The sequence below is a fragment of the Engraulis encrasicolus genome, chromosome 13 (assembly GCF_034702125.1).
Source record: "Engraulis encrasicolus isolate BLACKSEA-1 chromosome 13, IST_EnEncr_1.0, whole genome shotgun sequence".
Classification (NCBI taxonomy): domain Eukaryota; kingdom Metazoa; phylum Chordata; class Actinopteri; order Clupeiformes; family Engraulidae; genus Engraulis; species Engraulis encrasicolus.
The window spans coordinates 48757869-48772608 of NC_085869.1; the positions used below are offsets into that span (position 1 = coordinate 48757869).

A 14740-nucleotide genomic window follows, 5' to 3' on the forward strand; every position below is an offset into this window, starting at 1 on the left:
GGAAGTTCTTTAGTACCAAGAATCCATGATGCGCCTCATGCTCATGAATCTCATGTCAGGGTATCCCATGTTTCTCCAGCTTCTGTACTCTCCAGGAGGGAAGTAGTACTGTCTTCCTCTGTACTGGGGCTGCTCATACATGAGCCAGTGGCCATCCATCACATGGCAAGACTGGCAGTGGTTCATACGGTAGCGATCCATGATGCTGTCACAGTCATCCATCATCTCGTGCATCTGACCACCAAAGTTCTCCCTCTCGTAGATCCTCATTCTGTAGTTTCCTCTGTGCTGTAAGCATCAGAAGACAGAGCCAGCATTAGAAAAAAATGTGTAGAATATACATGTATCTGTAATGCTCAAAATGATGATTATAGCTTGTGTGTCCTAATTTGTTTACCATGGGAATGAAGCGGCAGGATCTGATGGAGTTGTGCCAACCCCACATGCTCATGTAATCGGGGTATTCTCCCCTCCTCATGAAATACTGCATGCCCATGTAGTTGGGCTGGTCGTACATCATCCAGCAGCCGTTGTGCACCCTGAAGGAGCCGCAGCGGCTGAGGTAGGGGGAGAAGTCAGCATAGTCTCCATTGCAGTCCCAGGAACGGCCCCCAAAGTTCCTCTCCTCGTAGAAGGTCACCTGGAGAGCAAAAGGAAGTTTATGTCTGTTATGGTTCAGAGTAGAGTAGAAGGCAATTAAAGATGATGTTCTAAGTTTTTCATTCTAGTTTAGCTGTCATTGATTCTTTAATTCACTGGGTGACAACTACAAAGTTCTTTCTGTCAAGAATGATGAGGTCATGTACCACTACTGCATCAGTGAAAAAGTAAGAACGTTTTCCCTTTTTTTCAGTTCATCACCTGCCTTGCATATTTTGTCATATTCAACTAGATGACTGACCAGGGTTGCGTTTCCCCCCCAAAAAAGAGTAGTATTTAAGTATGATTTCCCCTGGCCTATACATGCTCGTATCACATCATTATAGGTTTATACATACAATTATTTTATATAACTCTTTACGACGTTTGTTCTCACACATGCAAATGAAATGCTTCCACAAAGTAAATCTACGTGGTAGAATAGTGTACGGTATGTAGAAACATTTAGTGAGGGTGTGAGCCCTATTTCTCATATATTGCCAAAAGGGCACCTCCTATTTAAAGTGATACTGTCCCATTTTTGGAAATAAGCTTGTTTTACACCTTTCCTTGAGTTAAATGATTGGGTTTTACCTTTCTCTTGTACTTTCAACCATTCTCTGAGTATGGCCGTTCAAATTTTACCTCTAAGCTAGCAGTTAACATTGAGTCCTATGAGGGCAGTTAGCCGCCAGCTGGTCTCATAGGACTCAATGTTAATTGCTGGCTTGGAGGTAAAATTTGCATTGCGATACTGAGAGGACAACAGGAAGTACAGGAGAAAGGTAAAACCCAATCATTTAACTCAAGGAGAGGTGTAAAAAAAAAGCTCATTCCCAAAAATGGGACAGTATTACTTTAAGTACTACTTAGGCTTAAGTACCAACACAGCCCAGACGGACTGAGATTTTACCACAAATAGTTATGCCATTGTACATGTTAGCGAGTCTGTATTCAGTTATGGTACTGTCCTCTGGGGACTATGGCTGTTGTTCATTTGTATATTTAGTTCTTCCTTCTTCGCATGTCTAAACTTGCTTGAATATGAAATATTCTTAATTGAATTGGAATCTTATTTAAGGAAAATGTGTCAATACATTTTCAACAACAAAAATCAGCTAACATAGACATCTGACAGCAGCAGCATAATATTGTGTTGTTAAATACAAGTGTATATTTGAAAGCAAGTGTTCTCTAAATGCATCTTACCCTGCCCATCATGATGACTGCTTGTCTGGGTCTCAAAGCTGGCTTGTCATTACGATGCCCGAGTGGTGTTTTTATACTGCACTTCACACCTGACCATATGCTCTACCTTTGTTACAAAGCCCTGAGTCATCAGCCCAATCGTGTTGTACCGGGCTTGTTTTCAAAGCGGAACCCAAAGGGTTATTATTTGTTACTGAATGCATTTAGAATAATGACCAGAGAATATTCCCTTAGCATTGAATTGTTTAAATATGAGCTGTTTGAAATGTTTGTCTGGACATGGATGATGTACAAACCATGCATATAAGCCCAATGTTATTGTTTCTCACCAATGCAGTGCAATGGGATGGCCGTTGTTGTTTATTTCTTTAATTGCTGCTTGAAAACCTGGCTCAACCAGACAAGAAAAAGATGTTGTGCTACATATTGATTATAATGAATGTCAGTAATATATGTGTTACATGTTTATGTAGAGCTGAACTTGATATCTCCCTGAAAGCTGCTTTAATGGTTAGCAATTTTAATTTTAAAAAAACTTAACACAGCGGATTGAAAGATGTACAGTATTTTTTAAGCTCGTGTAAGTATGCATGTGTAACTGCTCAACCTGTAGGTAGCCTACATAAAAACAATTAAAACAAATCAAACAATGACAGATTGTTACATCTAAAAGTGTTTAATTAGACATCACTATTCTTTTTTTCAAAATAACATTAGAAGTTATTAACAAGACTCCATGATGCGCCTGATAGACTCAATCCTCATAGGCCCCAATCCCATGTCACCGAAGGTCGAGTACACTCCCGGCTTCACGTAAATCATGCGACCCCTGTAGTTGGACTTCTCGTACATGAGCCAGTGTCCGTGTGTCACGTTGCAGGACTGGCAGTTGGAAATGAGGAAACATTCTTGGACGGAATCACAGTCGTCCATGAGCTCATGCATCGGCCCTTTGAAATGTTCTCTTTCGAAAATCCGCATGCGGAAGACTCCCTGATGCTGTTGTTGGAGGACACCAAAGTCAGTGTTATTAGGAAATCAGGTTCAAATAACCCATAACAACTGCAACATCCACCATGCAGCCTTTCTCAAGCTGCAGGTGCTGAGAATGTGCAGCAAACCTTTCAAGTATGCTTAAGTGAGAATATTAACAGCCCTCTGGTATCTTTACTAATCCTTTTTATTTGGGCGGAACACAGTTTCCATGCGAGTGTTCAACTATTTTCACTTATAAAAGTCTGAATCTACCCCTTTTGCGTTCTTGAAGTAAACCAGTTGGTCAACGACAGGACATCAAATTAGTGTGTTATGTGTTGGTTCATATTGTTTATGGAACAGTTTCACATACAGTACATGTAAAATGTCTCACATTCACTCATGTTCTTTCACATTGTCATGACCACACAATTTCAGCGCACCATTGGAATAATGCGGCATGATCTGATGCAGTCATTCATGCTCAAGCCCCCCAGTCGTGGGTTGTCAGGGTAGTCCCCTCGCCGAACCATCATCTGCTGACCCATGTAGTCGGGGAGCTCATAGACCATGAAGCAGCCACTCAACACCCTGCAGGAGTTGCAGCAGCTGATGGCGGAAGTCAAATCACAACAGTCACTGCTTGTTTCATAAGAGCGACCCTCGAAGTTCCTCTCTTCAAAGAAGACGATCTGAACAAAACGCATAATTACTCATTGAATATCAACCCTCTACAGCAATACACATATTACCTCAAGCCTTTGATATTGTAAACCTCCTCTTTGCTTGAAAAAAAATCCCAGACACTTTAAGTTAATTTCTGTTGGTTAGGGAGTGAATTAACTATTGTAGTCATCATACAGTACTTTTCAGGATAATAAACTCTCTCACCTTGCCCATGTTGAATTTAAGAACTTGGCACTAGTGCAGTGGTACTAAATCAACATGTTATCAGTGTCTTTTATACTGATCTTAATAGTCATGATGTGTGTCCCCATTGTGAACAAAGTGTGAACGTCACACTCAGCAAACCTATGTTTGTCAGTGTTGTTTGTCAAGTAGGTTAGTAAATGGTTATTATTTACAATGGTTTACCTCTGGGGGCATTGCCAGACTGTTCTTGTGTGGTGAACAGTGTTGATTGGTGGAGAGAGGATGTTGGCCAGTTGGCCAACGGGATCATGGCCAGTTAAAATCTATAAAAAATGGCTTAGTAAAATCTCTTCCTCAGCTGGTGGATTAGAGGAAACTCTAAACAAAACATCTCTTCCAGTTGAGTTACATTTTTGGTTTGTTTCATCTTGTTACTATTGCATATGGGAAGTGGTTATAGTCTCCAGTCTTCAAATGGACAGTGCAAACACTCTCAGCTTTTAGTAGTCAAATGGAGAGGTACTAGCAGTAGCAAAAGTAATGTGTAATTGTTGAACATTTGTTGTATAAATGTGTTAAATTTTGGATTTGGCCAGCAAACAGAATGTAGCCCAGGTTTTATTCTGACTCGAGGTAATTTCCTGATCCTCCCCTATATTTCTCTCCCCCACTCGCTTCCTGTCCCCTCACACTATTTTTTACACATTTTATCTGACTATTTTATCTAATCAACCCTGATTAAACAAAATTTTACAAAAGTGATTACCATGATTTGGTGAGGGGAGTGGATAGAATTTATTTCCTTTGCAAGTAAGGACTCACCCTTGTGAATTCTCTCTTTTTAAGTACTACATGCCCACACAGTTACAGAAACACCTAACAACAGCTACCTTATCACAGGACTGCAGTTGTCATTGTCATTGGTAATTTTCCTGTCATTTAAATCCCTTCGTGTGTTTTGAACAATTAATGCAGCATTCCTATTTGTACCTTAATTTTCACTCATACGAGTACAGTATGTCTACTTGGGGGGTAGATATCATTCTCATATAATTCATTTAGTATTCAAACCATTCTTAAACCACAGCCAATCACAATCAAGTGAAGCTGACATGCTTTATATTTTTTTGTATTTCTGCAAAATTTTGTGAACACACATTTGGTTGCATTCCTTTGCCCACCTTTGCTGACTGCCTGCCCTTTCTCTGTTTGTGGTTCTTTTTTCATACCGTCTCGTATTAAGCTTTAATACAGAATTATGAAGGTAACTTGACACAGCTAAAAAACATACATTTGTATTTTGAAAAATTTGCATTATTGGTAGAAATATAAACTCAACTATGGCACTATATTTGCTTTTATTCACAAATGTGTGAAGGATAGTACAGTTATGTAGATAGGATCTTATACACAGATCATAACTTGCACGTGGAGAGCAATAGGCCTACATTTAGCGTTAAGAAATCTAATGTGCGGCCCTGCCGTGGCCTCACTGGGTTACTACGCCGGCGACCCGGGTTCGATTCCGGCCCTGGTCATTTGCCGATTCCTTCCCCATCTCTCTCCCCACACTCACTTCCTGTCATAATCTCCACTTTCCTATCAATAAAGGCACAAAAGCCCCATAATGTAAAAAAAAGAAAGTTGCCCTTCTTCCTTACATTCGTAGGTCAACTCAAACCGAGGCTTAACTCAACTCAAGGCTTTCTAAACTTAAGGCAGCAGGGCGACTTACCTTTTTACATTTAACTGGCTGCAATTTTTTTACAGTGTAGTTTCCCTTCGCCTGCTCATCATCAGGTCGGTGAATAGTAGCTAACTAAACATTTTCTGAAGGTTTAGTGCACACTAGCTGTAGTATGGTGGAATGGTATAAGCTAGGTAGAGTGAACATGGATGTTCTTTTAGGAAAGGTCTCGTGCCTCAACATCAAAATGTTTGTATAGTTTCTACCAAACATTCTAATAGCCTACAGAAAATGCATATTGATGGGATATTTTACATTGGCTGATTTACAATCTTAACCAAATGAGTTGTCAATCAGGGCAGGACTAATTACTAATGACTGATGATTGATGATTAATTCATGCATAATTCCTGATTTGTACTAGTCATTGACATAAACAGCAGCTACTAACTTTGATGCTACATTTATGCTTTTTAACTTTTTTAAGGAACAGTACACCCTTTTTTCATTTTCACATATTTGCAGTATTTCCAAGCATTATTCATGAATGTGCATATCATTTTTGTTTATGTGTTTGCATTACCTAGTTTAACAGTACAGCCAAATTAAGAGTAGCAATGCAAGTCTATGGGTAGCAAACAAAACATCATCAAATGTAATTATAAACTACCTTAACAGTGATGCAAAATTCACCAGAGTGCAAAATAGCTATTTAATCCTGTCCTGTTATCACTTGTGGCTTGATGCTAATGCTGCCCATTTACTTCCAGTGATTATGCTAAGCTATGATAATAATTCTGATCCAATAAATCTGAGTACTGAAAAAACATAGATGGAAATGATTGCACATTTATGAATAATTCTTGGAAATACAGCAAATATGTGAAAATCAAAAAAGAGTGGACTGTTCCTTTGACTCTGGCTTAAATTATTCCATCAATTTATCTCATTTGCTTTCATATTTGCTTTGTTTGATGAACTCGTAACCATCTTAAAGGACCAGTTCGGTCAATTTCAATATGCTGATGTACTTCTCACGCTACCCTTGACTTGTCAGTACCCGGTGATGCCACATATTTCGGCGCAGCTCTTTCCGAGATGTGAGCTATTCTAATGGGGGCAGCGTTTGTTTACATTTAAAACATTTTTAACATAGGCCTACTCCAAATATTTTCCCAAAAGGTACCGCTGTTTGCTAGTTCTCTTCCTGATGTTTTATAACCTTTTGGATGTTTTTGGGAATAATTTAAAATAAAAAAAAATGAAATGTAAACTGCCCCCATTACAATGACCAGGATCTCAGGAACGGCTGAAGAAGAAGAAGAACAAATCTCAGGTACTGACAAGTCCAGGGTAGTGTGAGCATTACAACTGCATGTTGAAATTGACTGAACTGGTCCTTTAATATAAGTGCAAAGTGCAAAAACAACTGTGCATTCTGCAAGTTCCTAAACACAAATGTTTTTTGCCCGTCTTTTTACCTATTTAATCCCAAGCATCTATATTTCCACTGACTCTTTGATGAAATCATGTTGTATGCATTAATCCATTTTATATATGCATATGTCCTGTCCTTTCTCCACATTTGCCTTTTGTTTCATTGATACTTTACACATTATGCTGGCACAAGTTGTGATAGAACTGCTCCAGACATACTAATATTCTGAACATATGTGTTGACAACGTTTTACACAAAATGACTTGGAAATTGTATTCCTGTGTTGGCAGGTCAGAGAAAATAGCAATTGGAACTATATTTTGTTGCTATTGACAAGGAAAACAGGGCCAACATCGAATTAAGATGGAAGTCTGCGTTTAACATTCAATTTTTTTATTCAAATCTTCTAACAGTACATTGAAGTATTTTTCTAATACCAAGACACCATGATACCAAGTTTCAATTGCTTAGTACATAGAGTCAGTGATACGCCTCATGCTGCTGAATCTCATGTTGGGGTATCCCATGTTTCTCCAGTTTCTGTACTCTCCAGGAGGGAAGTACCACTGTCTTCCTCTGTAGTTGGGATGCTCATACATGAGCCAGTTGCCCTCCATCACGTTGCAAGACATGCAGTGGTTCATACGGTAGCGATCCATCATGTTGTCACAGTCATCCATACACTCGTGCATCTGACCACCGAAGTTCTCCCTCTCGTAGATCCTCATTCTGTAGTTTCCTCTGTGCTGTGAATTTAAGAGCGAACAATCATCAAAACAAATTCTTTGCTCAATAATGTCACTATCCCCAACAGAATTAAAATTGTACTTGTACTGTGTATTTTAAACTTACCATGGGGATATGACGGCAGGAATGGATAGAGTTGTTCCAACCCCACATGCTCATGTAGTCGGGGTACTCTCCCCTTCTCATGAAGTACTGCATGCCCATGTAGTTGGGCTGGTCGTACATCATCCAGCAGCCGTTGTGCACCCTGAAGGAGCCGCAGCGGCTGAGGTAGGAGGAGAAGTCAGCATTGTCTCCATTGCAGTCCCAGGAACGGCCCCCAAAGTTCCTGTCCTCGTAGAAGGTCACCTGCAGAACAATTTGAGAGGTTTCATTATAACTGGGACTATAAGTCCAGTACAAACACTGATTACGGACACAAGTCTCTAATAACACAAGTTAGTAAAAAGTAAAAAAGACTATTGGCATCAATACAATTGCCAATTTGCGCCAATTTCACATTCCTGACTTTTGCCCTAATTTCACTTGCTAGAGAAGTTAACGATTATAATAGTAAACATTTTTCAAAGCTGCAGCAGCACCTCATCAAATCACCAGCTCCACTGGTTCTCTCTTTGTCTCAGTGAGTTGAGTATAAAAAACTGAGACATTGAAAAAAGGTGCTATTAAAAGCACCATACATTTTTAGCAGCTAAAATATGCCATATGTAAAGAAATGGATGGATGTATTTCAAGCATTTGAAGTCGATTAGCATATTTTCTTACCTTGCCCATCATGATTGCTGCTTGTGTCTCAAAGCTGGCTTGCCATTACGTTGGTTTGTGGCTGCTTTTATACTGACCACGACTCCTGACCACCTGGTGCACCTTTGTTTCAAAGCCCTGAGTCATCAACCTAAGCGTGTTGCGGTGGCCTCGTCTTTCAAAACAGAGGCCACAGGGTTATTACATGGTATTGAATGCAGCTAGAAATAATGGTTTGTTTGTATATTGTCTACTTGTACGCCATGGAACATTCTCCTTACAAAAGCGCTGTTAGACTCTGAGCTGTTTCAGATGTGTTTGATGCCGGCACATGAGTAACGTACAGATAATGCACAGAGGCTCTCATGACTAAAATTGGACACTACCATTTACTCAACTTTACCATAGTCTGAATTATAGATTTAAGGCACTTCTGTATAATAGTTATTTGCTGTCTGTTAAATAGGTATTCAGCCTTTTTTTTTACTAATGTAAATACTCTTGTAAATGAACATTATTTTCTGGATTCTCAGATTATCTAAACAGAAATCTCAGATTATATAAACAGGATAGTTGTAATTTTGTACTAAAATAACTTCACTCTTTTTGGGGACTGATCATTTTGTTTGCAATATCACTATGTATTTTTTATAAACAGCAATTCTATGTCAATGTAAGATAATCATTTTTATTCTGAGTGTACCTAGTGTGCCCTGAAAGAGTTTTCAGTGATGCTGATCGCCTTATATTTTTTATAGTGCCATTTTACTCTCTGTTTAAGCCTCTTCATTTTCCTATGCTGGACGTAAAAACTGGGGTAAATATGACTTAACATATTGTAGACAGTAAAAGATAATTTGTTGTTGTGGTCTGCGTGAGGGCTTAAATGAACACCAGTGTTTTGAACTGTTAAAGCAAGGATCAGTTAGGGCTGAGTACCGATCAGAATTTTTCGGTTTCGGTTCCGGTTCCAGAACCTACGTTTCGATGCCGATTCCTGACGGTGCCATTTTCGGTTCCTAATTTATAAACACTGGGGATGACGAAAATTTTAAACATCTTAGCCAACCACCCTCATTATCCAGTTGAAGTCTTCGGGATTTTATTTTAAATTGAAAACTACAATCTAAATCCAACCCTATCCATTTCGTGCTTTGTCTTCGGTGAAAGATGAACTCCCAGCGATGGGAAGCTACATGAGAAATCAGAATAATGTGCTAGGCAGTCTGAATCCCTGCCTAACAGAACTGGCAGATAGAACAAGAGTCAGAAAGCTAATAGAGGTGACGTGAAATATTTTTCATTAGCTCCATAGTGATTCTGCTCTATCCCATTCGCTCCCCTTCACTGCCCGGGAAGGACACGGCAAGAAAGGTGCATTGCAATATCAATTCGCCCTGCTACAATGTAATTGTAAAACAGCTGTAACTTTTCACATGGCTTTGAGAATTTACACTTATGGCAGTAGTAGTATAGCCTTACCAGCAAGACGAAATTCCCCAGCTAAAAAAAATAGTTCGCTAAGTCAAAAGCGTCTGCCCATAAATTATCCCCACGGCTGTCACCCTGACGAGCCTGCCACACCCCCTCTAGTTATTCTAGTAGCTCAGCGCCGTAGAGGGCTCTGCACCAGCTAAAGGGTCTTGCTTATTGAACTACCTGCCTGTACATTTTATGCCAGCTAGGCTACCAGCAAGAATTCAACTTCCTTGAAAATACCAGCTCTCATTCTCGAGCTTCGGACCGTAGGCGTGGGTGTGCCTTTGCATCACAGCATCAGTTCATAGTCATACAGTCGATGTTCATGGCAAACGCACAGACAATCGTGCGAATTTACCTGATTACAAACTGAACCAGGGTCATTCTCCAGAAACGGTGGAAAATGCTGTCACTGACATTGTAGATGCCAAGACAGTCAAAGTTGGCCTGATAATCACATATATTATATATCTCCAATTATTAGAGACTGTCCCTGTAATGTAAAAGTAAACTCTTTTTGTCTACTAATAAATATTTTATTTTTCTCAACTTTTATAGGTAAGCATGCCCATAGAATCACTATGTCACAAATTGAATACGTGGAAGTGCAAGTGCATACTTTTATTTAAAAATACATTTTTTAACTAAATTAATCAAATTTATATGTTCATTAATATCACATACAATAACTAGGATATATACATAGTTAAGAAATGTTAAATATTATTTAAAATATCAAATTAATAATTGTCACTCAAAATTGTGTCATTGGTGTTACTGCTACACAAAACCCTTTTATTTTGAAATTTGCATCCCACTTCTTGGACTTCCTTTGGGTCAAAAGGTCTCTTCCTGCGGTCAAGTGGTCAAGCACATGAGGTAAGTCAGATGTCCTGCTTAATTTTGTTAAAAATGTCATGATTTATTGTAGATATATGTATGAAGCTGCGAAGCCCGTCATTGGTGTTACTCAGTTTATAGCCATGGGGGTGAGACAATTAAAATAAAACTTCAATAAATCAAATAAATTAAAGTTTTTGATAACACTGAAAGCATGTGGTCTCACACACAGCAGCCATTTTGTTTTAATTGTAGTTTTTTTCCCAAAATGTCCTTGGTGTTACCGTCCTTGGTGTTACTGTGCTACTGGTAACACCAATGACATTCCTGTATAAAAGGTACAAAAAACCATCAAGAGGGGCAAAAACTTTACAAAAACAGTTTAATTATTGTATATTTATTTTATTTATTGTATATTTATTTAATTTTGTATATCTATTTAATTTATTTAATTTCTATTTGTCAGGTATGGCCAAATTGAGTGCTGCTGAAAAGCAGAAATTGTACAGGCAGGGTAGGGATGCAGACCCTACATGTAGAGCAGAATACTTGAGGAAACGTCGTGAGGGTTATGTTAGTGACCTCCTGTGCAAGAAAAGGAAGAATGTAGGAGAGAAAGAGAGAGGAGGGCTCAGCGAAAAGCATGGAGGGTTAACCAAGCTAGACGCAGGCAGCAAATAAGGACAGTCCAGGCTATCTTGACCCCAACCTCATCTCCAGACAGATCACCAAGCATCCCAAGGTAGACCTGGCACATGAAGAGCTCTTTTCCAAAATGAGATATACACCATTTTTGACTTTTTGCATTTTAATATTGGAATTGACTGTTAAGAAGTCCTATCATCTATGTGTGACTTCTTGCCATTCAAATGTTTTTGAGAACATACTTTTTAAACCTCTATAAAAATGCATTTTGCAATGCAATTCAGTGGAATGCCCAATACAATTTCCCAATTTTCTTCAAAATGGATATATCTCGTTTTGGAAAAGAGATCTTCACATGTTACTTTTGTCATCTCAGCCCTTTGCATCATGTAATATTTTATTTAATATACTGTAGTTAATCAATTTCTCTTAATCTCTGAGAGAGAGAGAGAGAGAGAGAGAGAGAGAGAGAGAGAGAGAGAGAGAGAGAGAGAGAGACAGACAGACAGAGACAGACAGACAGACAGAGAGAGAGAAAGAGAGACACAGAGAGAGAGAGAGAGAGACACACAGAGAGAGAGAGAGAGAGGCAGAGACAGAGGGAGAGAGAGAATATGTATGTGTATGAGTGATTGAATAAATGACTAATAATGTGTGCATAGTGTCAATTTGAATGTGTTTGTCAGTGAGTTTTGTTTAATGTTATATTTAGTATTCATTGTATTTAATTCTTACATACTTTATGTTGTTGATAGGCAAAGAGAAGAAGGAAGAAGAGTAGGAGACATGACCAAAAGCAACGAAGAAAAATGCTGAAGTTGAAGAAGGAATTAGAAAAAGTCACAAAACAATGCAACAAATACAAGAAGAGATGGTCTCGTTGCAGCACAAAACAACAAGAATCAGCAAATCCTGGGAGTCCATTCACAAGAGTAAGAAAAATTCTTCAAGGTCAGTCTGTCATCTCACCAGTGAAAAAAGCACTGACTTTCCATTATGCCCTGCTTGATGATTTGAGGGAAAAATACAAAGCCTCCACATCAGGAAAGACAAAGAGGGCTATTGCCTCGATTCAGTATGGAAGAAAAATAAAAAGATGCAAGCTACAGTCACTGTGTCAGAAGAGCTTAAAGGGCAATTCCGGCCAGTTTGGATTCATATCCCATCTTGGGTGGACCCAGGGAAAAGGATGAAAGGGGAAACCGCGAGAAATTTTCATGCGTGCTGCGCAAAGTTGTTCAATTGCGCTGTTTTCGGTTAAACCCTGGCCCGTCGGGCAGATATTTGACCTGTTTTAAAGCTCCTAGCGTGCATTATAACCCTTTTGAACGATTTGGCCGTGGTGTGTGGGTCCATACAAGTCGATCTAGTGGTTCACAGTTCCATTATGTAGCACAGGTACGATACAACAGGAGTTTTCAAAAGTGGCGCACCTACCTCTCTCAGCTTCCGCCTTCCAACTATGTCCGCAAAATGGTTCGCCAAAGTGATACTTCATAGTAATCCATTTTATTTTTGTCCACCAAAGACGAGCCACAAGAAACATATTCACAGGTTATTGTCTCGCAGATTCACTTCTCTGTCACTGAACGCAGTTTAGTGACGTCACGGTGTCACATGACTCCTGGAAGGAACGCACATTCGCTCATCCAGTTATTACACAGAAGCGAGAGAGAGAGGCGCTGTCGTAATATACTGTTTGATATTTTGAGATGGATCCTCCGTTGGTGTGGTTCAATTGAAGAGTTTGGTGGCCATGGTTATCTTTTTCGAACCAGAATATTTGTTACAGATAAAGAATTATTCCTTCCAGGAATGGCAGACACACTTTACAAACATGGTCTCTTAGATTCAAAAAATGTGGAGGAGATGGCTGACGCCACTGTTTGCAATAGCATGTCACCACATAATGCCAAGGCCTGTACCTATGGTGACTGCTTCGCATGCAAAAGCACAACATACCCCCTTACAAAACCACCATGTAGAGAGGACGTTTCTCTATCCCAGTGGTGTCTGGTGAATATTGACTCCAAACAAGAGCAGGAGAAACAGAGCACCATAACGGCAAAGAGAGATGTGACCCTAACGGAAGACGAGTTGGCTACTCAGTTTCAGGAAAGGCTTTTCCGTTTCCGTAAGCACATATTTAACATCCGGTGGCAGTGCAATGCCTACAAGCACCTCAGACAAAACCTTACTGCTAAGGACTGCCTCCTCCATGTTGATTTTAGTGAGAATTTCAACTGTAAATACGCCCAAGAAATTCAATCGGTGCATTTTGGGGGGTCACACCAACAAGCCACCCTCCACACTGGAGTTCTATATGTGCAGGAACTGCCCCCCTTGTCCTTTGCAACCATCTCCCCCTGCAGACGCCACGATCCAGTGGCAATATGGACTCATCTGGACCCCATCCTTGACATGGTGAAGAGGGAATATTCTGAAGTGAAAAACCTGCATTTTTTCTCAGACGGGCCAGCAACGCAGTACAAACAGAAGGGCAACTTCTACATGATAGGCACAGAACCTCACCAAAAAGGCTTCCACACAACAACTTGGAATTTTTTTGAGGCAAGCCATGGGAAGGGTGCACCAGATGGGGTGGGGGGGCTTTGAAAAGGACTGCTGATACCTTGATACGCCATGGAAGGAACATTGCGGATGCAAGAGCTCTTTATGAGGCTTTGGTGAGTTCTGGTACAGGGGTCAGGGTGTTCTACGTGACCAATGAAGCTGTGGAGGAGAGGGGGAAGAAAATGGAGCAGGTTCCTCTGTCAGCCATAAAGGGCACAATGAAAATCCACCAGGTGTTAAGCTTGACACCTGGAAACCTGAAATACAGGGACATTAGTTGCTTTTGCCAGGCAGACAATCATATCTGGGACTGCCCATGCTTCAGTCCGCAGTCTGTTCCACCAACAGGCAAGGAAAAATCAGAGCCACAAACACACCGGCCAAAGGTGATAGAGGACCATCACTGCGGGCAGTGGTGTGTGGTGAACTATGATGGGCAGCCTTATCCAGGAGTCATCCTGATGGTGGAGGACCACAGCATACAGATTAAGTGCATGCACAGGTCAGGCAGGTATGACCTGAACAGATTCTACTGGCCATCTCCAATTGAGGATGTCAATTGGTATGAAGACCATAATGCTGATTATTCACTATTTTAAATCAAGTTTCATGGGTTCAATCAAATATTTTTCTTGCTTTTATTGTTCCAAGTTTTTGCTTTTAATGGAATTCTCAAGTTCAAATGGAAAAATTTTTTTTAACAGCTATGAAATATTGTTTACATCATAGGTAACACCAATGACCAAAAACAGCAGTTGAATTATTTAAAGAAATAAAAAAATAATAATAATAAAAAGGCATTGAGCTGGCCCTAGCATGAATTAGTCAAGTTTAGAAGTTATATATTGATATTAAATAAGTTTCAAGTGTATTAGAGAGAATAATTTTCA

At 39.7% G+C, this 14740-nt stretch overlaps 4 protein-coding genes across 4 annotated transcripts in view; 1 reads left to right on the forward strand and 3 right to left on the reverse strand.

The window, feature by feature from the left end:
* The window catches only part of LOC134461304 (gamma-crystallin S-1-like), a 383074-nt gene that overhangs the window by 335669 nt on the left and 32665 nt on the right, over positions 1–14740 (forward strand). The gene's annotated exons all lie outside the window — the stretch shown is intronic.
* LOC134461444 (gamma-crystallin M2-like) lies at positions 10–1978 on the reverse strand. Its single transcript, XM_063214375.1, has 3 exons — positions 1938–1978; positions 398–665; positions 10–288 (listed from the first exon to the last, which is right to left on the reverse strand). Exons 1-3 carry the CDS (start codon positions 1976–1978, stop codon positions 10–12), a joined length of 588 nt encoding a protein of 195 aa, XP_063070445.1.
* Positions 2572–3723, reverse strand: crygm5 (crystallin, gamma M5). The gene is made up of 3 exons (XM_063214688.1): positions 3715–3723; positions 3267–3515; positions 2572–2847 (listed from the first exon to the last, which is right to left on the reverse strand). Exons 1-3 carry the CDS (start codon positions 3721–3723, stop codon positions 2572–2574), a joined length of 534 nt encoding a protein of 177 aa, XP_063070758.1.
* Positions 7289–8430, reverse strand: LOC134461846 (gamma-crystallin M2-like). Its single transcript, XM_063214687.1, has 3 exons — positions 8334–8430; positions 7674–7916; positions 7289–7567 (listed from the first exon to the last, which is right to left on the reverse strand). The coding sequence occupies exons 1-3, from the start codon at positions 8343–8345 to the stop codon at positions 7289–7291; spliced, it is 534 nt and encodes a 177-aa protein (XP_063070757.1). The 5' UTR covers positions 8346–8430.